Here is a 23,725-nt window from a genome sequence, read left to right as displayed (position 1 = left end):
AATGAACGAAAAAATTTTTGCTGAAAAAGTAATAAGGAAACTTAAGCATTTAAAAATTGAAAATGAGTAGAAAATTAATACAACTTATAGCCCTTAATAGAATTTTAAATTTACATAGTTAATTAAGAAAGGACATTATTAAATTAATATTTTTTATTGCTTTACTCATAATGTTTCGTGAAAAATGAAGCCTAAAATGTTTAGAAGAATGAAGATAAACAACTGCACGATATTACGCTTATAAAAAGTACTTGGTTAATTATGAAATTACTTTGTAGAGACATTAGGATTCTTTTTTCGGGACCAGGAGATGAAAAATGAACACCCGCCTTCGTCGAGAATCGGACCTCTGGAATATTGGTTCAGCGTGCAGAACCACTACACTATGAAGGCAGGCTAGGAAGCGGGAAAGATACCTTATATAGTTTCTCTTTTAAAGGGCGAATGGGGTTTTTAGAGGACCCAATCGCCAAATCCTGGGAGAGAAGAATCATCATCATATACCCTTTCTTTTTAGTTTGGGCGCCACTGTAGAGACACTAAGATTTTTTTTTTGGAAGCAGACAATGAAAAATGAGCACCCGTCCTCGTCGGGAATCGAACCACGGACCTCTGGAATACCGTCCAGCGTGCAGAATCATTACACCACGAAGGAATGCTAGGAAAGAGGGAGAAATACCTTATAACTTTTTTTTTTTTTTTTTTACCACGATGTTTTAGAGCTGCGATATTTTATATTTTCTCCCACGATGTTTTGAACCACAACGTTTTGTCCTTGCGTTGTTTTCTCCTCGACGTTTTCATCCACGATATTTTCGGCTGTAACCAGCATGATGCTATCTGTCAAGTTGCATGTTATTCAGACAATACATTCAATATTACTAATCCCTGTAATCATGCTATCATATCATTTTTCTTCAAGAAAGAGCTTTGGGCATTGCAAAAGTGCGACACAAATGGAAAATTAGCGCTTGTTATCGTAATAAGAAAATGTAAAGGTTATATAAAGATTCAAAGTGAGATTTGTCTCTCCTTTAATATATCTCGAGTGACCAAAATTAATTATATTTCTAACATTATTTTACACATACTTACCTGCAGGTTACATTTTAGGTATTTTCTGGAACGATCTTAAAATTTTGAAGCAACCTTGCTCGCTTATATTATAAAGTATTTCTCCCGTCTTCTTAGCATGCCTTAATAGTGTAGTGGTCAGCACGTTCGGAGCGTATTCGAGTTTGGATTAACAATAAAACAATTACACACTTCATATTTATTTATTCCATCTCAGGATAGGCAATGGTCAATGAACTGTATAAATTTCAAAATTTATGTATCTAGATACTACAGAAAAAAATACTCAGAGAGACGATTATTGCCTTTTATTTTATAAGAAACGTTAGCCTTCGTCGAGATTTTACTCTAAACATAGTGAAAAGTTTCTAATTCTTCCACCAAAATTATTGTTTTAGTTTTTGAAGACATTTCCAATTTATGCCCAAAATGCTTTTTACCTCTTAGTAATCGTATAGAATTCATACTAAAATAATCATAACATGTACTTGTATGTTTCTTTTCAATTTACCCTAACCTTAAAAAGCAAGAGCAACAATTATTCTTTATCTTCACACCGATATTTAGAAGTATTCATGTCTCATGACGTTCCTTTAAAGAGAATTTCAAAGTGCATATCGCTGCTAAATTGCATTAATTTAAGATACAAATCATATGGAGTTCACGTTCTGTGGAGCTTAGCCGAAAGATCATCTTTAAGCTTATACCAGCAGCAGTGATTAAAAGCAGGGATAAAGGTACTGATTGTATTTAAAAGGGTTATGGTGATAATTCATTAGACTAAGAGCAATTTTAAACTCTTTTCCGTGCAAACATTCTGAAACTTTGTATCACATTCTATTGAAAAATTCAGTTATCTTTTCCCTGTTTCCATATATGCTACAATGTTCCACAGTTTTAAGTCAAATTATACGAGACTGTTGAAGGTGACCCTCACCAATTGCAATTATGACAAGTAAGTTTATGCTGGTGATTTAAATTATTACTTGGGCTTATCGGAAATGTGTGGCAGTATCAATAAAAGAATATTCATGTTTGATTTATTCCAATACTTACTTGAATTTGATTGGCTGAAACAGAATGGTATTTTTAATGATTATTATTTAGAAAGTTCATTTAAAATGAATTATATTTCAGAAAAGAGTTGATATTGTATTCGAACCATAATAATATTTGTACAGATGCTAGAAACTACTTCTATTTCGATTTCTATCGATAAGATTATTTATTTATAAAGCATATGCAGCGGCAGATAATTATCTGATTTTATATGTATACATAACATATGAAATTTAATTATGATAGTAATACCCATAAAGTAATATAAATGTTAGTTATAGCACTTTCACTTAAAAAGCATTCCCTTTTAACTCATACATAGTATTAGTTTTATTTTCAAAAGAGAATTAATTATGATAGTTATACGCATACCATAATATAAATATTATTTCCAGCATTTCTAAAACTTGCATTTTTATCTGATTTGTGGTATTAGATTTGGTTTTAAAAACTATTCATTAAAAGCTTATTGCATTTCCTGGAGTAATTTAACAATATATTGTTATATTTAATTATGAAATGATTAGTGACGCATTTGCTGAAAGTATTATTCACATATAATTTTAAAAAACTGTAAGTGTTGTCTGAATTATATAATTGTCGTTGCAACAGAATTTATTATTATGTTATAAATCAAATTAGTTTAATATGCTATACAAAAAAATAAATAAAAAACACTGTTTGCAAGAAATGCATTATTCTTAAATGCTTTTCTTGCAAACAGAAATTCTAAAACAGAGAATTCTGAAACTTCTAAAACTGCAAACGAATTAAATAATTTGATTGAAGTTCAAATGTGTATAGACTACACGCAATACGTAATTTTGCTTTATTTCGTTTTAAGTGAATAGAATATAAATGAAAAACGGGCAGAAGTTATATCTGATCTCAGAAATATATTTGATAATACTATGATGCACGTATGCTTCTTTTTTTTCTTTGTTTATTTACAGGGACATGCACGGAAATGGAATTCGAGATATAGACAGAAAAACATTCTCCCTGATGCTAAAACTCGAATCATTGTAAGTTGAAAAAGGCTGGTAAATAATGCTTATCTAAATTTTATTAATCCGAAGGTAATTTCTCCCTGAAGGACTATTGTTTTCATTTTTCCATTTTGCGTCGAATCACTCTGAATGTCCGTTTCACTTTTCAAACTGTTGCCACCAAATGTTAGAAACTTGCATTATATTTGAAGAAATTAAATAATGAAAAATCTGCATAAATGTATGTATGTTTCTCGCATTGCGATAAAACAACGGTACCTAGAGCCATCCAAATTTGAATAACGTAATCTTTCATAGAATATGGACACGTGGAAGCCCTAATTTGAATTTGAAATGAGTTTTATTGTAGATTTCATATTTTGTAACACTTCAAGGAATTTTTGATTAACAAACTCAATGATTTCAAAGAGAGAAATGGCAACGTTGTACAGAAAAAAGCATTTTTTATGTCCAGCGCCTGAGACTGCGTATGGGAAACTCTTAAGATATGTTCAATTTGAAATTATTTTGCGATATTGCTCTTGAACTGAATTTTATGGCTTAATTGCGAAGAACATGATATTTAATAAATGAAGGTAACACAGAAAATGTTAAAAAAACGCCCCTGTTTGGGTCTCGTCCCAAATAACACACACTAAATAAATTCGCTGGTTCGATTCTTTATTAATTCTCATAATTAATTACAATCACTCATTAACTCATAGCTGTGACCAGCCTTCTTACACCGTCGATGGCGATTCTCAAACTCGTCTGATCATCACATTACAGATGCGCATGCGTGGATTACATAACAGATGCGCAGGCGCGAACATGCCGCCCCGCGTTGCAATGCTTAGCATTCAACTATTGTAATTAAGATATAGCATAAACATTTAAACAAGTATATCATAAACAATTTTGAATAAGTACTATTACATAAAAATCATTATTATAATTAGACATTTACCATATACATTAGCGTACAACTCAAAGCAATACAATATAACATTTCAGTTACATAATGACATTTTATGTGAAGCACATTCAATACTGTACAATAACTATAAAGACAATACTCATTTTTGTATTGGTAAGACACATAATTTGGTAATTGGTCGTTTGAAACTTTGTTTAATCTCTTTAATTCTGCATTAGTACCTACAAAATTCGTAGCGTTATCACTAAATAGTGTTAAACTTTTACCTCTTCGTGCAAAGAAACGTTTCAAGGTAGCTATTAATGCTTCAGATGTTAGGTCTGTTATCAGCTCTAAATGAATGGCCTTAGTAACCATACAAATGAATATACAGACATAAATATACCTATATTTCTGATATATACCTTTTCTCTGGTTTTTGTACTTAATTAAGAATGGGCCACAGAAGTCAACTCCAGTACAATGGAATGTAAGATTAGCTGTGATTCTTTCCTTGGGTAAATCACCCATGATTTGCTGAGCTACAATGGGATTGGCTTTAAAACATATTATACAATTTTTTACAATTTTTCTACAAACATTTCTACCACTTACAATCCAAAATTTTTGTCTTATATGATATAACAAAGATTGAGGACCCACATGCAAATATTTTAAATGATAGTAATTAACTATTAACTCTGTTAATTTATGTTTAGAAGGCAGAATAATAGGAAATTTTTTCTCATAAGTTAAATTGCTATTTTTTAATCTACCTCCAACTCTCAACAGTCCATTACTGTCAATGAAAGGGTTAAGACTTTTAATAGAACTATTTCTTGGAACAATACCTGATTTTTTAAGATCATTTATCTCATTTATAAAATACTCACCCTGTACTAATTTTATTAAAGTTTCTTCAGCTGCTCTCAATTCTCCCACTTGTAAATTACCTACCTGCTTTTGTTCTTGCTTACAATTCTTGTAAAACCTAAAACAAAAACTTATAATACGAATTAATTTTAAATACTTATTACTGCAATTCAATAAATCATTAATGAAATTATTCACATTCAGATTTAAACATGTAGATAGTTCAGAATCAGCAAAGTTTTTAAGTTCATCACTGTCCTTTTCAGTAATTGCTGCAGGTATAACTCTTATAGGGTACTCATCCTTCATTAAGAAGTCAGGCCCGTTCCACCACAGTTGACTTAGTTGCAGTTTTTTGGCAGACATACCTCTAGATATGAGATCTGATGGGTTTTCTTCAGAAGCGATATGATGCCACTGTGCTATTTCAGTCAGATCCTGTATCTTTGAAATCCGGTTTGCAACAAATGTCTTGAGAAGGTGTGGCTCTTTGTTGATCCATGACAGCACAATCATAGAATCGGTCCAAAGGTGGATAGCAGTAAACTCCAATTTTAATGATGATTTCACTCGATGCATCAGTTTAGCTAATAGCACTGCTGCGCAAAGCTCAAGTCTTGGGATTGTAGTCTTCTTTAGGGGTGAGACACGCGATTTACTGCACACCAACCTCACTGATGTATGGTTTGTTGCTGATGTTGCTTTACAGTAGATAACTGCTCCATAGGCGGCCTCTGAGGCATCACAGAAACCATGTAATTCAATCTTGATTCTATCCGGTAATAAAATACATCTAGGGACTTCAATGTTGTTAATTAGCTGCAAGGTAGTGGAGAATTCTTTCCATTCTTTAGCTTCCTTTTCTGGCAAAACATCATTCCAGTTCAATTTCAACAGCCATAATTTCTGCATAAATATTTTATTCTGCATAAAATAAATTCTTATCTTCTTTTTTTTTTATTATTATTTATTTTGGAGTGCGGAGTAATTCGTATAAAATTTATACATTTTACGCCCTGAGATGAGACGTGTGATTTATCCATCCGCTTTATTACTTCTGGATAATTGTTACAAATATTCTGTAAAGGAAAGCTTTTATGTCAGAAAGAATTCATATCAAAATTTATCTGATATTCAGTTAATCGTGATAAATCTATCGAATAATAAGTACTTGAATTGCACTAGCAGTAGGGTTTAATATTACAAGTAGGGGTTTAGAGTACCTCCTATTTTGGGATTTCCAGAGTGGAAGTTAAAAATCCAGATAGCGATCCTTAGTCCGAAGTTTCCTAAAAAAACTAAGCTAACCTTCTTGAGTATCAGCTATTTGCAATTTGATAACTAATTTGTACTTAAATATTAGTATTTATTTTTCATTTATAATAAAACTTTATGTAAAATTTTAAATAAATGCAGCAGTAAGAACAATACTACATTACTAAATAAATCTGCTCAGTTATTAAAACAAAAATAATAAAAATAAATAAATAAATTTCATTTTTGTAGTAGGTTATTAAATAATGAAAACTAACAGGAAAATACGAGTACACTCTGTAATGCTGTAACACTCTGTAATGCTGTAATGCTCTCTGTAATGCTGTAAATCCGATACCATAAGATAAGAGATCATTTTGAAACGATTAACTTTATTTAATATTAGTCAATTGATTCAAAATTTGAAAACAAAAATATCAAATTTCTTTTATTCTAAATAAAATTTTAATACTTAATAGAATATTAATTCAGAGTATTCCGTATGTGACTAATTAAATTCTTTAAGTTAATGGTACTTTTCCGTTTTGCCGGCGCAAGCGATAAAGTCGCCAGTAATGGTACAACCGATGCCAAACGGAATATTCTTGCTGGTAACCTTTTACGCCTCATTTTCAAAACAAGTCGCAGCTTTTTCTTATCAGATTGATTTTTTCTTTCAATACTGGCATATAATTACATAGAGTTTTTATCAGATAGTTCAGTTTTATGTCTAAGGCCATTTTCGGTAATTAAGTAAATTAGGATGCAATCACAGCGCTTACCCGAAGCCGAAAATATGGAAAAGGTAAAGTCAAGGGTTAAATTCATCAATTGTAATGAGAATGCATTAGCGAAGTAAAGCACTGCAGTTTTATATAATTTCTGAGTAAGGTATTCGTACGAATTGAAATATTTCTTGCATTTAAACTTGTGTTCCAAATTAAGATTTAACTTGAAGTTAATGTAGATAATTACTGAGAGCATTAGATTTTTGTAGAGTAGTTTACGCGAGATGAGATCGCTTGGGGTCACGTGATATGAACCGGCGAATCAGGATGTTGAACCATGAAAGCAAATTAAATTCTTAAATTAATGTCTTTCTACAAATTTATTGTCTTTATTTATTGGCTTTTTATAAAATTTAAACGATATTAAAATGTTTATGCCATGAAAAAAAATTCTTAGAACTAACATTTTTTAAATATTTTTTATGTGTATACTGTATGTTGTCGCTAATAAAGTCTGCTTGGCGAGATTTGCGCCGGCGAAACGGAAAAGTACCAAATTAATTTATAAGTAGGGCTATGAAAGAGGAACAATTTTCTTTTATATTCAATTTGAAATTAATTTATCTCTTCAAAATCTTATTTTTTATCGTCTGAATAATTTAAGATTAATATTAGCAAGAAACCTGATACTATAAGTATGGAAACTTGGAGAAAGAGATGTTGGGTCTAAATTACAATAAGTCTTAAAATGAAAGTAAATTAACTGATCCTCCGAGTCAAATTGCTAAGATCTGAGAAATCCGAACTGCAAATCTAACGGATAAACGTTGGAATTGAAACTCACAACGTTTGACTTTTGACTGATAATTATTGACACTGTGCAAATATATGCAGAAAAAATTATACTTTTATTTACAAGGATTTATAATAAGTCCTAAGTTGTGTAAAGTTTATACGAATAATTTATTTTTTATTCTGTACAGCTCAGGATTCAGGATTGCTCCAATTCTTATTTTCGACAAAAATGGAATCTACATCCTGTTATTTGAGGTTTTACCAATATCTGCAGCATTCAGAAGAAACGATTAACACGCATTTAATTTTAAAACTGTATAAAAACTTTATTTTTTAGTATTTTTATGAAACTAACCTTGTTGATGCAATCGGATTCTTTTGCGAAGCCCCGAATCAACTATTTTTATTTTAACGAATACATTTGATACAAATAATTCTTATTTAAATTAAAATAATACAAATAATTAAAACGCAATATACATTTAAATTAGTCTTAAAAATATCTGAAACATATAAATTTAACGGCGATAACATTTTAAACCAAGCGCTTGTCATTTTAAAGTCTAATTTTGAATCTTTTAATATACCAAGAGACTAAAATTGAATCGAGCATTTTTCTACAGTGGAAAAATCGAAATTATATCAATTTATTCCTTAGTTTTAATACTTATACTATTTAATACTAATCTAAATATAAAATATGCCGAAGACGTATTCGTACCCCTTGTGTAAGGATTGATGGAAATAACACTAAAATTGTGAAACGCATGAAATACTTCGATGATTACATTGGCAACCGACCTAATTAGCATGAATATATCGTGCGAATTAAACAACGGCTGCACAAGTTCTCTAACTTATTCAACAAAATAGCATCCAAGTGGGGAATCTCCTCTCAGATTGTCAGAATAACAATATGTTATCAGACAGTAGCTGACAGAAACGCCTTCCACGAGGTCTGTAGAGATTTCATATCACAAAATGTATACACTTGGGGCTTTCATCTGCACAGCGGCTTTTTCTACTGAGCATCTGTCGGGACATACTTCTAAACATATGCAACTCTCCATTATTGATGCAACTCTCAAGCGGTACATACTGATGGATCATAGGGGCGCCAACACATAGGCTGTGGCTTCTGTGTGATGCGAGGTACCAGCAGTGTATTCAGCTAGGCACGAAGACTAAATTTTATCAATACATCGTATCGGGCTAAGCTTGCAGCACTTAACAACAGTATTTCACTATTACATTCTAGATGGTCGCGAATTAACACAAGTCACTCAACAGTTCCCATCACACAGAAACCATAGGCTGTGGCTTCTGTGTGATGCGAGTCACTATTTACCTGAACACGAAGACTATGTTCTGTTAAAACTTTTAAACGACGAAATATTAAGGTATCCATTTTGGTTAGAACAGGGTTTCTTAAATTGTGGGTCGCGACTCCTAAGGAGGTCGCGGGACCTGCAGCAGGGGGTAGCCAAAAATTTTAGCAGTAGTTATATTTCTTTAACTTGTTATAATAATTTTACAATTACCAAATATTTTTACACAATGTATCTGAAAGTAGATAAAGATAAGACAATAGACACAAAGATAAAAAAAACGAAAATGTTTCGACACATTCTTTTTACAATATAAACGTTCATTTTCCTTGCTTTGCACGTGACGCTCTCATTTCGTCTATTACTTATTTCAAATTTGCACATTGTTCAATGTCTTAAAATTATAAATTAAAGTTAATGACCTAAAACTGCAGTAATATATTACAGTACAAGTGAAACAATTGACGGTTTCACTCACGTGTGTGGTATGTGTCGAATTTGCGCAATACTTACGGGGGTCCCACACAATTTTTGTAAATATTATGGGGTTCTGGGGGTCGCGAAAAAAATCTCAGTGATAAAAAGGGGTCGCGACTTGTTTAAGAACCACTGGAAAATGTACACTGAAAAAAAAAGTGGGGGGACAGTTCTAATATATCTTCCTTTCTACTGGGCTGATTGACGAAATTCAACTTCACAAAATCGGACTTTTTTTTAAATAACATACCAATGTTTTCCCATATTTCGATTCTGCGATTCAAATTACGCGAAACTACCAAGTTTTGTAAAAATTGCGCGAGTCTTTTTAAAAAAATTAGCTCTCAATATTTTAGCTACTCAATGTTAATTTAGTTTGGTATATATTTATTAATCTCTTTTTTTATTAAACTTATTTGAAGCTTCCTTTCACAATTCTAAATTTAGTTTTATTTCAAATAAAATTTACCCGTTTTTTATGGGGTTTTTTTAATTTGTATTTTTAAATAATTTTTATAAATTTTTCATAAATATTTTTAAATTATAATGTATAAAATTTTTACTATCATCTTAAAGTAGATGTATTTCTAAGCATATATGCAAAAAATATATTTTTTATTCAAAATTTCCGAAGATATACGTGAATTTATATATTGGTGCGTTTTGAAATTTGGCATATTTGTTGAAAGTGATGAAACATCAAATGTGGTTTAGACACTTTTCGAAAATTATTTGGAAGTAGAAACGATGTGCCTTTTTTCCCACTCATGCACGTAAAAAGGCAGGAACGAGGTGCCTTTTTCCCGTCCCATCATAACGTAAGTAAGGGAAAGGAAAATTGGTTGCAACATATTAAGAAGTTCGCCAAGTGAATTATTCTTGGCGAAAACCGAAAAAATTGTGCCATGATAAATTTTTTAATTTCTCCGTAAATTTCACTCCAATATATAGCAAATTTTACAAAATTTAATATCTGTGCGTAATTTGAGTCGTAGAATCGAAATATGGAAAAAATTGGTATGTTACTTTAGAAAAGTCCGATTTTGCATCAAAATACCTATGTTAGAACAATGCTATGTATAAATCTAATATATATCCTAAGTCGCGCTTTCGAGACATGAAAAATGCAATTTGAATTTTGCCAATCGGCCAATAGAACGGGAGATATAGAACTGGACCATTTGTTTTCTCAGTGTACCTTGTTAATAAGTTTCCACTTAATAGGCCCACCAGCGGCCGAGCGGTAAAGTCGCTGAACACTGGTAGTTCGGTCCGAGATTCGAATCCCGCGAACGGGCTGGTTGCATGGGTGTTTTCGTGGTTTACCCCCTGCGTAACGTGTATACGAGCCAGTTTCCCTTAGAAAGTCCTCCACGGAGGCATCCCTTCCCTTAAGCAGATAGCCCTCGAGGCTTTGCCGTTATTAAATAACGTAACCTAACATTCCGTTTAATATTGTTGTGCATAAAGAAAATTGTATTAAATACAATTGTTGACTGTTTTATAACGCACTCGATCATCTTCACACTAAAAACAATCCATTTCTTATATTTTTTGTAGCAATTATTCCTTTTTCATATCGGAGATTAGTTTGGAGGTTTTCTTATTGTTCAAACGCCTGTTTCTGAATAAATCGCTCTTTTCAATCGCTTTTTTTTTTTTTTTTTCGTTTTATGAAGTGTTTGAATAAAATTTAATTTCCTCCTTTTCTTTTTTTACAGGAATTTGAAAAAGAACCCTCTAAAGGGATTGAAGCCTGGAACTTTCGATGATCTCGTTCAACTGAAACATATGTGAGTTCCTTTGTTTATTCATATTTAGATATCTGCTTAAACATACAGTTGAAATATAGTAATGCACGTACAAACTTTATTTACTGTTTTCTGTATGGAGATATTTCTGTCTCGTATTCTGTTAAACAGTCTGCTGGAATAAAACGCTCTTTGAAACGTTAAGAAAATTTAAACAAAATGTTTTATGAGAACTAACATGAGAAATGGTAATCAATTTTAAAAACTATAAACAGGGTTTTATGTGCCATCCATTTATGTGCCACCAAATGTCGTCGCCAACAAAAACGTTTTACGTCTGCAATTTTTTGCTATTATTACTTGAAAGCATTTTTTACATTCGTTGTCGTTGTATTGAAAGAAAGGCCAAAACATGTGATATAAAGCACGTGAAATATTTCCCGTGTGTATACTGTAACACATTTTTTTTGAGCTAAGCGAATGTGAAATCTTTACAGACAGTATTTTATGAGTTTAATGATTTCCGATTCCGAAAATATGAAGAATTAGACGATGATATAGATAAATATATGTATTATAAGTTAGCATAATTTCATGCGAGAATCTCGGTAATTAAATGTCCATAAACATGTGGAGATGAAAAAATTCATTTTTGGTACATTGGCAGTGTTAATGTGTTCATATAAGGAATATGAATTTGTAATTTCATACAAATCATTAAATGTATTAAAGTTGTCTCTGGGGTAAGAATACTACTTCCTCATAAAATAAGTGAAACCCTTAGCGACAGAATTTTACATTTGTTACATTTCTCGTTCGCTACCGTTTTCCTGTCAACTGCGAATTCTTGAAATTAATTACTCTTCCTTTTCAAATTTTCTAAAGAGGTAAAATTTTACTCTCCCATGTTATTAAACATAATAGAAAACCAGTGTACACTGATCCCACCGAAACAGATTAATTCTAGGTTTCCATAATTTTATGTAAATATAATGTATACCCATGCGTATATTTTACAAAGGCTCGCTGACTGCCAGAACGTACAGAAAGATCTTAGATCCCTATGTCCGACGTTTCAGGCCCACGTGGTCCTAGGTTCCTGTTAATGGACGTCAACGCGCGTCCACATGAGACTCAGCTTGTCGACGATTACCTAGAAAGTTAGGGTATTGGTGTCATGGATTGGCCAGCTAGATTTTCGGTTCAGGCGCGTTGCGATGCCGACGCTCTCTTGGGTACCGGCGATGATTTCCCTCTCCCAGTGTAATCACCAAATGCTGCAGCAAGGCGATGATTTCCCTCTCCCAGTGTAATCACCAAATGCTGCAGCAAATCCAATATAGGCAGAAGGCACTGTGAGGCGTTGGGTAATGTGCGAATCAACAGATAAGCAGGTTTACAAAGATATGCCAGTTATAGTCTGTCATTATAATAGCAGTGAAGAAGAGAAAGCATATGGAAAGGAACATAAGAGGTGTAACAAGGAAAGAGTGGGGCTAATTGACATTAGGAACATAGATTAACTAAATATACAATACAAAATTATACAATGCAAAAATTAGGTGATGTGTCTTAACACAGCCATTGGCCTTTTTCTATTTACATTAGCAGAAACATCATATTGAGAACAGGAATAACACTGTTGTTGACATCCGGGATTTTCCGGAAGAATTTTTCTACCATTTTGGCAATATATACGTGAATTTCTAGAATGTTTAACTCGCGGTGGATTGCTGTGTTTCTTATGAACCATCGGCAGTTCATCATTTCTCTCAAAATAACATTCCGTGCAGTTTTTGCATGGTGTTATTACAAACATAGCTCACACGGGGCAGGCGTAGGTGAGGATTGGTCGCATCATGGTTTGGTAAATGAGTAACTTGATTTTCTGATCTTAACCCTGGCTGGACGCTCTTGGGTGCACAATTTCATCTCGCCTTCCGAGAACCATCCGGAAGTTGAAAACTGCTTTGTTGCAAGAGTGGGATCGAAAGCCACAACCAAGCTGCGCGACCTTTCTGGCTGTGAAAGAGGATCATACCATATATTAATTTTCAGTTCGAGATTACAAAGTAGATTTTGGGCATCCCTGCACTATGAGCTTTGCTGATAATGAGTGTATAAAATCAAGTCTAAATACGAATGATCAAGAGTGCACTTAAGGCAAAATACTTTCGAAAATTATGCAACCCTTTCAGAAGTAAGTACATTAAGTGTATCTGAACAAATTCGATACGTTACTGGTAAAGAAATACAAGTACTGGAGTTAATCCTTTTTTTTTTTTTTTTCCTTTTTTTTCATAGCGAGTACGAAATTTTGTTAACTAGAAACCGGAAGAATGTGTAAATGCCAGATTTCGTATTTTAGATAAAATTGTCTTTTTTCTTAAATTTCAAAATAGGAAAACATGAATCTTTACATCTTTTAAAACACTTTTGTAACTAAACGTCTATGTCTATGACCAACGGTTTTGAAAGTAAAGGCTGGGTAAGGGCTTTTGAGGACACAGTAATGAGGGATTACAAATGATTCTAGAATCAGAATTCCTTCAAAATATTAACATAGATACATCATTAAAAGTGATTTTTGACTTCTTATGCGATCTGAATGTAGGTTTTTACGAAATAGTAGTAATCTTAAATAACAGTTTAACTGATGAATTATTTCATTTTTTGATGATTTCTACTGATGTTTCTTTTCTTTCTCGATAATTGATCTATTTTAAAATTAAAAGTTCATATTTTCAATAACATTCAGTTTTTTTTTTCTTTATGTGTATAGTTTCTCCTCGTATTTTGGTAGCAATCGGCTGCACCAAAAGTATATAAATATATGTATATATATATATATATATATATATATATGTATATATATATATATATATATATATATATATATGTATATATATGTTTGTAAAGTGTGCATTTTTTTTCTTTAAAAAATGATTGAATTATGTTGTTCTTATCTTCCGGTTAACATTTTTATGCCTTTAGTAAATCTTCATGCAATATGTGTGAAATTATCAACAATTTAAAAGTTGTTTAAGTGCTGCTAAACCTAATGAATTTTGCAATGGCAGACATGTTTGTTTACATATCAAACTTGGCAAAATAGCGGATTTGTTGCCAATCTAGAGAAACTACGCTTCGCGACAACAAAGATAACGCCTTTATTATTGCGAATTAAATCATGCTTAATCTATTCTGGAATTTATTCGAGGAAATAAGTGTTTCAGATTTACTTCGTAATTTTTAATATACATATTTTGAGTTCTTATGCATTTTTGCCTTGTCGGGAAGTGAGAACTGAATTAATTGAATGACAAATACTAAATTGTCTGTGAAGAACTGTTTCTTTTTAGTTTTGTTTGCTTAATTTCTTTTATACATCGTTTCACATTTATTATAGTATTTGAATAGAACATGCGGCAACGATTCGATAATTCTTCAAATGATATAAATTTATATACATTCAGAGTTATAATAGGAACGAAATGTAACGCTGTTAAGTGAAGATCCCTAGCGCCAGAATGTCGCTAGGGTAAACAAATATAATGAATTTTAAAAAGTTCATTTATTCTATTGTGGTTTATGCGCTATCGACGATGTAGATTGAATTCAATCCAATAAGTTTAAATGAAATGCAAGAAAAAATGCGTATAATTTAATATTCCGTGCAAAGAAGTCATGTGGTGTACACATCAGATTTTTTTTAATATTAAATGAAATAAGTTGACTAACAAAATAACCATAATTTGTGGTATAAGTAAAATAGTCTCTGCAAAATGACTGTAGATTATGCTAAAAATCTATGATTGTATTTGCCTTTCTTTTATTTGCAGCTACTTCGACGATTTCCATCTTTGCTCTTTGGCTCTACATGTTCGAGTGTGCGAACCACGTGGAGATGGTATCAGTAGCATTGCGCATCTCTTAGACAGTCTCGTACTGCGCATCAGCGTCTGGTTAGTGGCTGTGGTTGCTGGACTGGGCAACGTGGCTGTCCTAGTGGGTCGTTTTCTTTTCGCCGAGCCAAACGAAGTCCATTCCTTCTACATAAAGAACTTGTCACTTGCAGACTTGCTCATGTCCGTTTACTTGTTCGTTATCGCAGCCTATGACGTCGTTTTTCGAGGCCATTACATTCATCACGAAACAAGATGGAGGCACAGCTGGCAGTGCAACTTATGTGGTTTCCTTTCCACCCTCAGCAGTGAATCATCAGTGCTTATTCTCACCATCATCACAATGGACAGGTATAGGAGAAATTATTAATTAGATCAATGATTTCAAACTGAAGGGTGGCATCAGGTCCCCGGAGCAATTTTATGTGGCCTGCGAAAGCATTTCATAGGTATTTATTGGAAATATAGTGTAGTAAAAATTTCAAGATTATCATTAATTTACTCTCTGAGCGGCAAGGCCTTTTTCTGGAAACCGCATTAAAAATAACTATAGTTATCTTCGGAACACGCGTGTTTACCAGAATGATATTTTAGCTCCTATTTGACTATTTAATAGTTTCGATACTAAACTCTACGGTATATATTACTAGTAGCTTAATCAGGATATGTGCTGAATAGTGAAATATAGTTTATGCATCATTAATAGAAACTACGTAATTTGTTTTAAGTTTCGAGTTTCTTTAAGAAATTGCTTCGATACTGGTGAAAAATTGATCTTACATTCTTTACAGACATTTTCTGTGAAAGTACTTTTAAATATATATAGTCAAAGGGAATATATAAAACCTTTTTTCTTGTATTCCAGTTTTTCGAATATATATTATGCGCAACTTATTTTAAGTTTTAGTTTACGTTGTTTTCACTTCCATTAAAAACGAACAGCTACACCGGAAAATATATAAATGGAACTAATTAATTTGCAGTGTGATATAAATCATATTCAGTGATTCGAAGATATAGATTTTATTACCGCTTTGGGTACACAATTATTTGAATTTTGTTTTGCACTTGGAGCATATTTAACCCCTTGGCTAGTACGTCATGAATTCACTTGAGCAACGACACACATGACGTTCTCTTATGTCATTGAAACTGAGGCGAGATTTAGATCACTATGGTTTATTTCAAAGTAATGTGTATATGTTGCAATGGTCACAACCCCATAATGGCAGGAATAGAGAGTACATTTTAGCAAAGTGATAATAGTTTTAATGAAAGTAGGGATCTTGTATCAGATGAAGAATTTTATAATGATCCTTGATTGATGATCAATTAACCAAGAATCCACTTGATCCACATCTGTTGAATTCAATTGATTTGATTCTAGGTATTGCAGAAAACCGTTTCACATCAGGTACATTTTCTTTTTCTTCCCACACCCATCTAATGTTCATGAGAAGACTCATTATCAGTGCTTGATAAGCGTCTTGTATGTCTTTTACCTCTTGGAATAATTTGACTATCATTATCACTTTCTAGTTCGATATATTCTTTATCATTTTTATTATGAAATTCCCATTTATTGCTTAAAGGATCATTATAAAATTCTTCATCAGATTTAAGATCACTACTTTCATTAAAACTGTCGTTATCACTTCTATAAAATACATTCTCTATTTCGGTCATTATGGGGTTGTGTATTCCAAACAAGGCTCACCAAACTACTGAAATTATTTGTTCTGTTGCAACAAATACACATTACTTTGAAATAAACCAGAATGAACTAAACATCGTCTGTTTCAATGGCGTAACAGAACGTCATGCGCGTCTTTGTGTATCAGCGATGTTTCGACTTCTAGCTTTCTTTTCGACTTTCTTCTTCTAAATTTGGAAAAACCTTATGATTCGAAAAGGATGTTTTAGTAATATATTCAATAATTGCATTACACAACATTCACGTTAATAGCACAGAAACTACAACATTAATGCAGAAATATTAATTTTAATAGCACAGAAAATATTTTCTACTATTAGATATTAGTGCTATATAAGGCATTTCTCCCGCTTCCCTAGCGTGTCTTCGTGGTGTAGTGGTTCTTCACGCTGGGCCAGTATTCCAGAGATCCGTGGTTCGATTTCCGGAGAAGGCGATTGCTAATTTTTTATCTTGCCTGCTCCCCCCCCAAAAAAAAAAGAAATCCTAATGTCTCTACAGTGGCGCCCGAACTAAAAGGGTGTTGGATGAGAATTCTCCACACCCAGGATATGGCGATTGGGTCCCCTAAAACCCCAGGCGCCCTTTAAAAATGGGAGTGTATAAGGTATTTCTCCAGCTTTCCTAGAGTGCCTTCGTGCACGCTGGGGGCTGTATTCCAGAGGTCCGTGGTTCGATTCCCGGCGAAGGGATTGCTCATTTTTCATCTTGCCTTCTTCCAAAATACCTAATGTCTCTTCAGTTATTTTATGTATATCAATTTAGAATTTAGGACAAGATTTTTTGCTATCGAACTGATCATTTTGGGGACTACACAAAACTAGTATAAATGCAGCACCACAATAATTTAGTAAATCATTTATTTTTAATAATGTTATAAGGTATTTCTCCCGCCTTCTTAGCGTGCCTTCGGAGTGTAGTGGTCTGCACGCTCGACGCGTTTTCGACAGGTTCGTGGTTTGATTCCCGGAGAAAGCATTACTCATTTTTCACACCTTCTGCTTCCAAAAAAAACTCTATTGTCTCTACAATGTGACATTTCAAATAGAATCAATATGCAATGAAAATTTCAGTGTTGTTATAACAACTTCAGGGAGAAATATTATGCCACTGAGTTAGCCACCCAGACGGGAAAGTAGCAACTGACTCTGGCTGCCTTTCCGAAGGGCTTGAGTTCGAATCCTAGACAAGGCAGGGATGTAATATGTCCGTCCCTTCACAGGAGGTAAAGGTGACCCATCTATTAAGTGCCTCCATAAAAAAGAGACCACCGCTTCCAGCTTTAATATTAGCCAACGCTTATAAAAGGCTAGAGTCCGTCATCGGAAAGAAATAAGAACGTCATTTAATTTAATCTGTGTGCCAAAATTTAACTTCTTGATAAAAAAAAAAAAAATACTCTTTCACGTTTTTAAGATATTTCATTACTTTAAGATATTATGAAAGATAAATAATAGATTTCGAATTTTAAATATGTAATTTCAATTATGAAATGCAATATATATACAAAAACCGCTTTGGAAATTTGAATTTCTTACAAGACCTATCAACGAAAGTGAAACTTCTAAAACTATTCCAGATTATGGCTACTGAGAAATTACTCTGAAAAAAAATAACGTCTGTTTCTAAGGCAGCTCCTATTAAGTTACTAAAAATCGTTTTGGTAATGGAAGATCTAAATGTGGACTAATTTCAAGGAAATAAAGTCTTTGCTTATAAGCTGTTGATCGTGAAGCTTCCTGCAGACTGTTTTATAGGTATTCTCAAATACGAAATTACATTTCTAAGTGTTCTAGATGTATCTAATGCTAGTCAAAAATAAAAACAAGGATTAATAAATATGACTTTAGGCTGTACATTCTAAGGAATCGATGCAGCTAATATTTGAAATAGCCGAATAAGTTTTCATATACTATATTGGAAAAAAAAGCTTGAATTTTAAAAGGTTATTAAGTAGATTATCGTGATCTCTCTTTTATTCGTCGTTCTCCTGTCGGAAAACACAGAATAATGACTACGTACCAGATATAAGAGGTCCTAACGAATGCTTTATTTAGAGACGCAGATAAGAATAATAATTCCACAATTAACTGTACTAACAGAATTCCCACGCATAGATTATCAATAAATAGTACAGATTATATATTTGAAAAAGCATTTTTTTCGCATAATATGTTTAGTTTGAAGAAATTAAAACTTCATCAAATTCTTGTTGACAGTTCGCAGGGAACTATTACTCAGCAATAATCATTTTAAATCTGTTAGCATACATTTGTTAATCTGCTGTACTTTAAATATTTTATTTACGCCCGTTTTGAAAAATAATTTATTATTGACAGGCTGGAAAAATCTGTTAAGGTATTTGCTCTCTACGTTCCGCCTTTTCGCGGTGTAATTGGAAGCACGTCTAGTTAGCACTCGGGAGGTCCGAAGTTCGAATCCCGGTGAGCGCACGGCTGGTTTTCAAGTTTCTTTGCAAAAATATAACATATTTTACAAGTGACGCCTGAATTAAAATGTGGTCGACGATAATTCCTCCCCATCTGGATTTGGCGAGTGGATTCCGTCTTCTCCCGCCGCCATTTAAGTGAGGGAGAATGTGAGGGATTTTCTTTCTCCTTACCGCTTATTTTCGCAGCATGTGACACGTTCGGCTAACAGTCGGAAGGTATCTATTTCGAATCTTGATGGCGGCATCGCAGAGTTTTCCTGTTTCTGTCTCCGAGAAAAGTTTTATGACTCTGAAAGTCAACATGCTATTTTTTCCCCTCGCCAACATTACTTCCTATCTTTAGCGCTCAGACACTGGTTCTCCTCTAACTAGATACATTTCGAAGGAGTTCTTTGTTTCGACATAGACTTAATTCATTAAACTCCTTAAAAATTATTTTTTATTCTTTTTATCCCTGACTACCCACACCCTTTGCCCCCTAACAAATGTTTGTATGATCTCATGGCCGGGGATACATTGATGAATTAATACTTTAATGATAAATTGAATCCAAATTCAATGGAATAAAATGGCATACATATCTGAAAATTGCCTTTACCTGAAAATGAGTTTACTCATATCAAGAGAGTCTTTGAGAGCCAGGTATTTCTTCTCAGCAAAAATATAAAGTAAACTTTGCGTTAGAGTTTGTAGAGAGGCAGTGTTTTTGAGCGGGAAAGAGGTAAAAGTAAATGGGAAAATATCTGTTACTTCTAAATAGGAAAAAAGTCAAATGTTCACACCAAATCGTTAATTGCTAAGCAATATATTAAATTATCTTTCTTGCAATGACAAAGGGGGGTAATTTAATCAACACAGTGTATAATTCGTATTGTGTTGACGAATAATATATAACGACGAAATTTTTTAAAACAATTTGGCATTATAGAAAAGCATCTAATTTTTGGAAGGAATACTGTAGAGACATCACATATCTTTTTGAAGTAGGAAAGATGAAAAATATGCAACGCCTTCGCTGGAAATCAAACCGCGGACCTCTGGATTCCGCGCCCGGCGTGCAGACCACCACACCACGAAGGCATGTCAAGAAGGCGGAAGAAATACCTTATAATACAACTCGAAGTTTCCCATATCTAATGTATTGACAAGATGAGTCAGAAATCTGGTTGGTGTAATTGTGCATTGTTCTCCATTTCCAAGGTTTATTTCCCAATGATATTTATTTCCTTTATTTTAGTCCAATGGTTCTTAACGTTTTTTGCTTCATGCACTTCTTTCAACACTGATAGAAGATCATTTCCAAAATTCGAAAAATGCACGAATATTTATTTAGGTTTAGATCATATTTTAAATCCACAGGAGGAAGTAAGTGGTGTCAAGCTGAACGTATTCCTTCCCTGTAACTATAATTTCCCCTAGGAGAAGTATTGCCTAGTATAACGTAGTATACTCCTGGTGTAGAAATCCTACTCTAGTCATTCTCTCAGTACATATGATATGATCAAACTAGTAGCTGTGTTTCTAACTCACCCAGATTTTACCGAATTTTGAATGCGATATCGAAATTATAAGGCTACAAAGGTAGATTTTGTGAAATCCACATTTTAAGCGCAGTTTAAAGCTATTTTGAACTTTTTGAGCTCGAACCTTAAGAAGTAGTTAGTTAAAATCAAATATTAACATAATTATAAATCACTAATTTTCAAGTCTAAAAACAGCTATTCCCATGCAAATTTATTCCGAAACAGATCGATTATTCTTAGTGCAAAAATTTGTAATCAAGTTTGTTTTTTAACAAGTACGAATGAAAGCTAATGAGCTAATGAAATCCATATCTTCAAATCTTTGGATAAGATTTATATCACACTTTAAATCAACTTTATAGATTTTCTGGCGTGTTATCCATGTTCTGGATTTTAATGGAAGTGAAAATAATCTCTACTCGGACTTGAAGTAGCTAAAACCTTAATCTTTGCAACACTATAACTGAACTGTCTTTCGCGGGCCGCATAAAATTGCTTTGGGGGACACATGCGTCCCGCCCTTCTAAAACAACAGTTTTAGATAATCAGGGGGTTATTAGTTGCAAAAGACATCTGTACATGACGCAAGTAAAACTTGATTGATCATTGGCGATGGTCTCTCATGTTAGAAGTTTCAGAGAACGAGTACATCCCCAGTTTCATCTTGTACATTATTATGAAATCTGCTGTTTCAGAAGTCCAAACAAACATATTACTTAGTTTTGGGGAACGAATATTGCTTATTAAATTAATTTAAACAGTAGTCAACTAAACTTTTGCTATAATATTTAGAAATGTTACCCATAATCAAACGAATGCTTAATACTACAGAGGCTGTTCACACATTTTTTAGACGATGTATATTGTATTCACAAAACTAAATTACATAACATTCTTGTGTTTTAAATGTCCTATTTGACATCCTTTATTCTGAACTATCTTTCGACACCGCAAATTCCAGGATAATAATGCCTTTTGAAGTGGCAGAAGAGGTATTCTATCCCATTCCTCCCGAACAGCTTTCCAGAGTCCTGTTAGGGTTTTGGAACAACATTTGGATAATGCAGTTTTTAAAGTCCGAAAGCACAAAAGTCCATAGGTGATATATCGGGAGATTTAGTAGAGATATCAGGGAAGGGTATGGCCTTGATACCAGTTTTTTGTTCCATTTCTTTTAGGAAATGTACAGTGGATTTTGATGTGTGATTGCTAGCTTTGTCCTGATGGAGTCTCACAGATGGATGACACTCTGGGTAAAGCGATGGTATTTCATTCAGAAAAATTGGCGATAAAATATGTTCCTGATAGTATTTGGAGTTAATATTGACATTGTTTTGCACTCTCTTTATTTTTAACTTGCAATTATAAGAAAAACCAGCAACAATTATGAATGCCTTAGAAAAACTTTCTTTCGATTCTTTGAACCATGTACTTAATTTTTTTTTCTCCCCTTTTATGATAATAAATTTTTTTTGTTACAGCCATTTAAATACACCCATGCTTCATCTATTGGGACAATTGTTTTCCATTTTTCTTTGGATAAATGTTTCTCATATAGAATTCTGCAGCGTGTCCTGCGTTGAGCGATATGCTTTGGAAGAAGACGATGCACATTGCATTTTTTCGCTTTCTTAAGATTTAAATCAACGTTTATCATTTTGTTTACAGTGGACACGGAGCATTTTAAAGATTTTGCAACTGTTTTTTGACCAGGGGGATTTTCTTTTAACATTAAACAACGTACCTTTTCAATAGTCGAAGATGTCCGTTTTTTCCTTGGATACTTGTTTGTAATTTTTTGTCCCACTTGAGGCTCCAATTTGACGTTTTTTTTCCTTTCTTGTTGATGATATTACCTATCGACGCTTTAGATATAAAAAACCATAACTCTCACATCGTTTGGGGATAACAGAGTATGCATATTTCTCTTCGGAAAGAGCGCAAATGTAGCCTTCGAACCACTGCTTTGTTAAATTCGCCATTTTGAATAAAAACAAAACTTTCAAGCCACAGACGATAATTTTGACTTAAAAACATAGTACAATTGCAATTACTTCTTTTGCAGCAGACGATTTTTTATTACCGCTTACCAAAATTGTCTAAAAATGTGCGAACAGCCTCTGTAGAAGATATATAATTAATTTTGAATTTATATGAATTGATATAACTTATAACCATTCTGTATAACTATATCGAAATTTTCAAGATTTATCAGCTTCGAATGTCTATTTTCAGGTACACATCAATTCTATATCCATTGTCCTTGAAGCGAAGAACTGTTGCATCTGCTTCGATAGCTATGGCCGCAGTCTGGACTGTTGCAATTTTGCTGTCAGCCTTACCGTTGCTTAATATTGACTACTACGGCGATGAATTTTACGGTAATAATGGTGTATGTCTGCCACTACAAATACACGATCCGTTTGGCCAAGTAAGTAAAAATTTCATTTTACTATTGAAGCCAGTGTGTGGCTTTTACTAGCTACTCTTTGTACTCGAAACTTGACTGAGTTTAAATTTCACACTGAGTTTTACTCAGAGCAACGGAAGTTAATTCTGCGGAAGAATTTGAGATGTTTAGGTATCAGTAAATAATGCTCGTTAATATTTAGAATCACAGCTGCATTGAAGAGTCAGTCAGAAGTAAAGCAGTTGGCGCTTTCGAATATGCTACTTGCTCTAGGTGCCTCATCATCGCCAACAGTGAAACAAAATGCCTAATAAAATTTTAGGTAAAATTCCAAGAGTTTCGAAGTTCTTCAAATGACATGCTGTTATAAAAGTCATTCTTTTCCAGAGCGGGATGTAAATAAATTATCCGTTTTAGAAATAATGAATATAACGTGTGATGCATTATTTTAGATTTAACTCCTATATTTCTCTCGAG

At 33.1% G+C, this 23,725-nt stretch overlaps 1 protein-coding gene across 1 annotated transcript in view; it reads left to right on the top strand.

Moving 5' to 3' along the window:
• Window positions 1-23,725, top strand: part of LOC118182376 (uncharacterized) — a 347,901-nt gene that overhangs the window by 307,931 nt on the left and 16,245 nt on the right. Inside the window, exons 15-18 of the mRNA XM_085814501.1 lie at window positions 3,087-3,158; window positions 11,215-11,286; window positions 15,087-15,500; window positions 23,074-23,269. Coding sequence (XP_085670627.1) covers window positions 3,087-3,158; window positions 11,215-11,286; window positions 15,087-15,500; window positions 23,074-23,269 — 754 coding nt within the window. The remainder of the gene's footprint in view (window positions 1-3,086; window positions 3,159-11,214; window positions 11,287-15,086; window positions 15,501-23,073; window positions 23,270-23,725) is intronic.

This window comes from Stegodyphus dumicola, chromosome 4 (assembly GCF_044657685.1).
Source record: "Stegodyphus dumicola isolate Sdum_Otavi_A_Nest chromosome 4, ASM4465768v1".
NCBI lineage: Eukaryota > Metazoa > Arthropoda > Arachnida > Araneae > Eresidae > Stegodyphus > Stegodyphus dumicola.
This window is presented reverse-complemented; position numbering and strand designations above follow the sequence as displayed.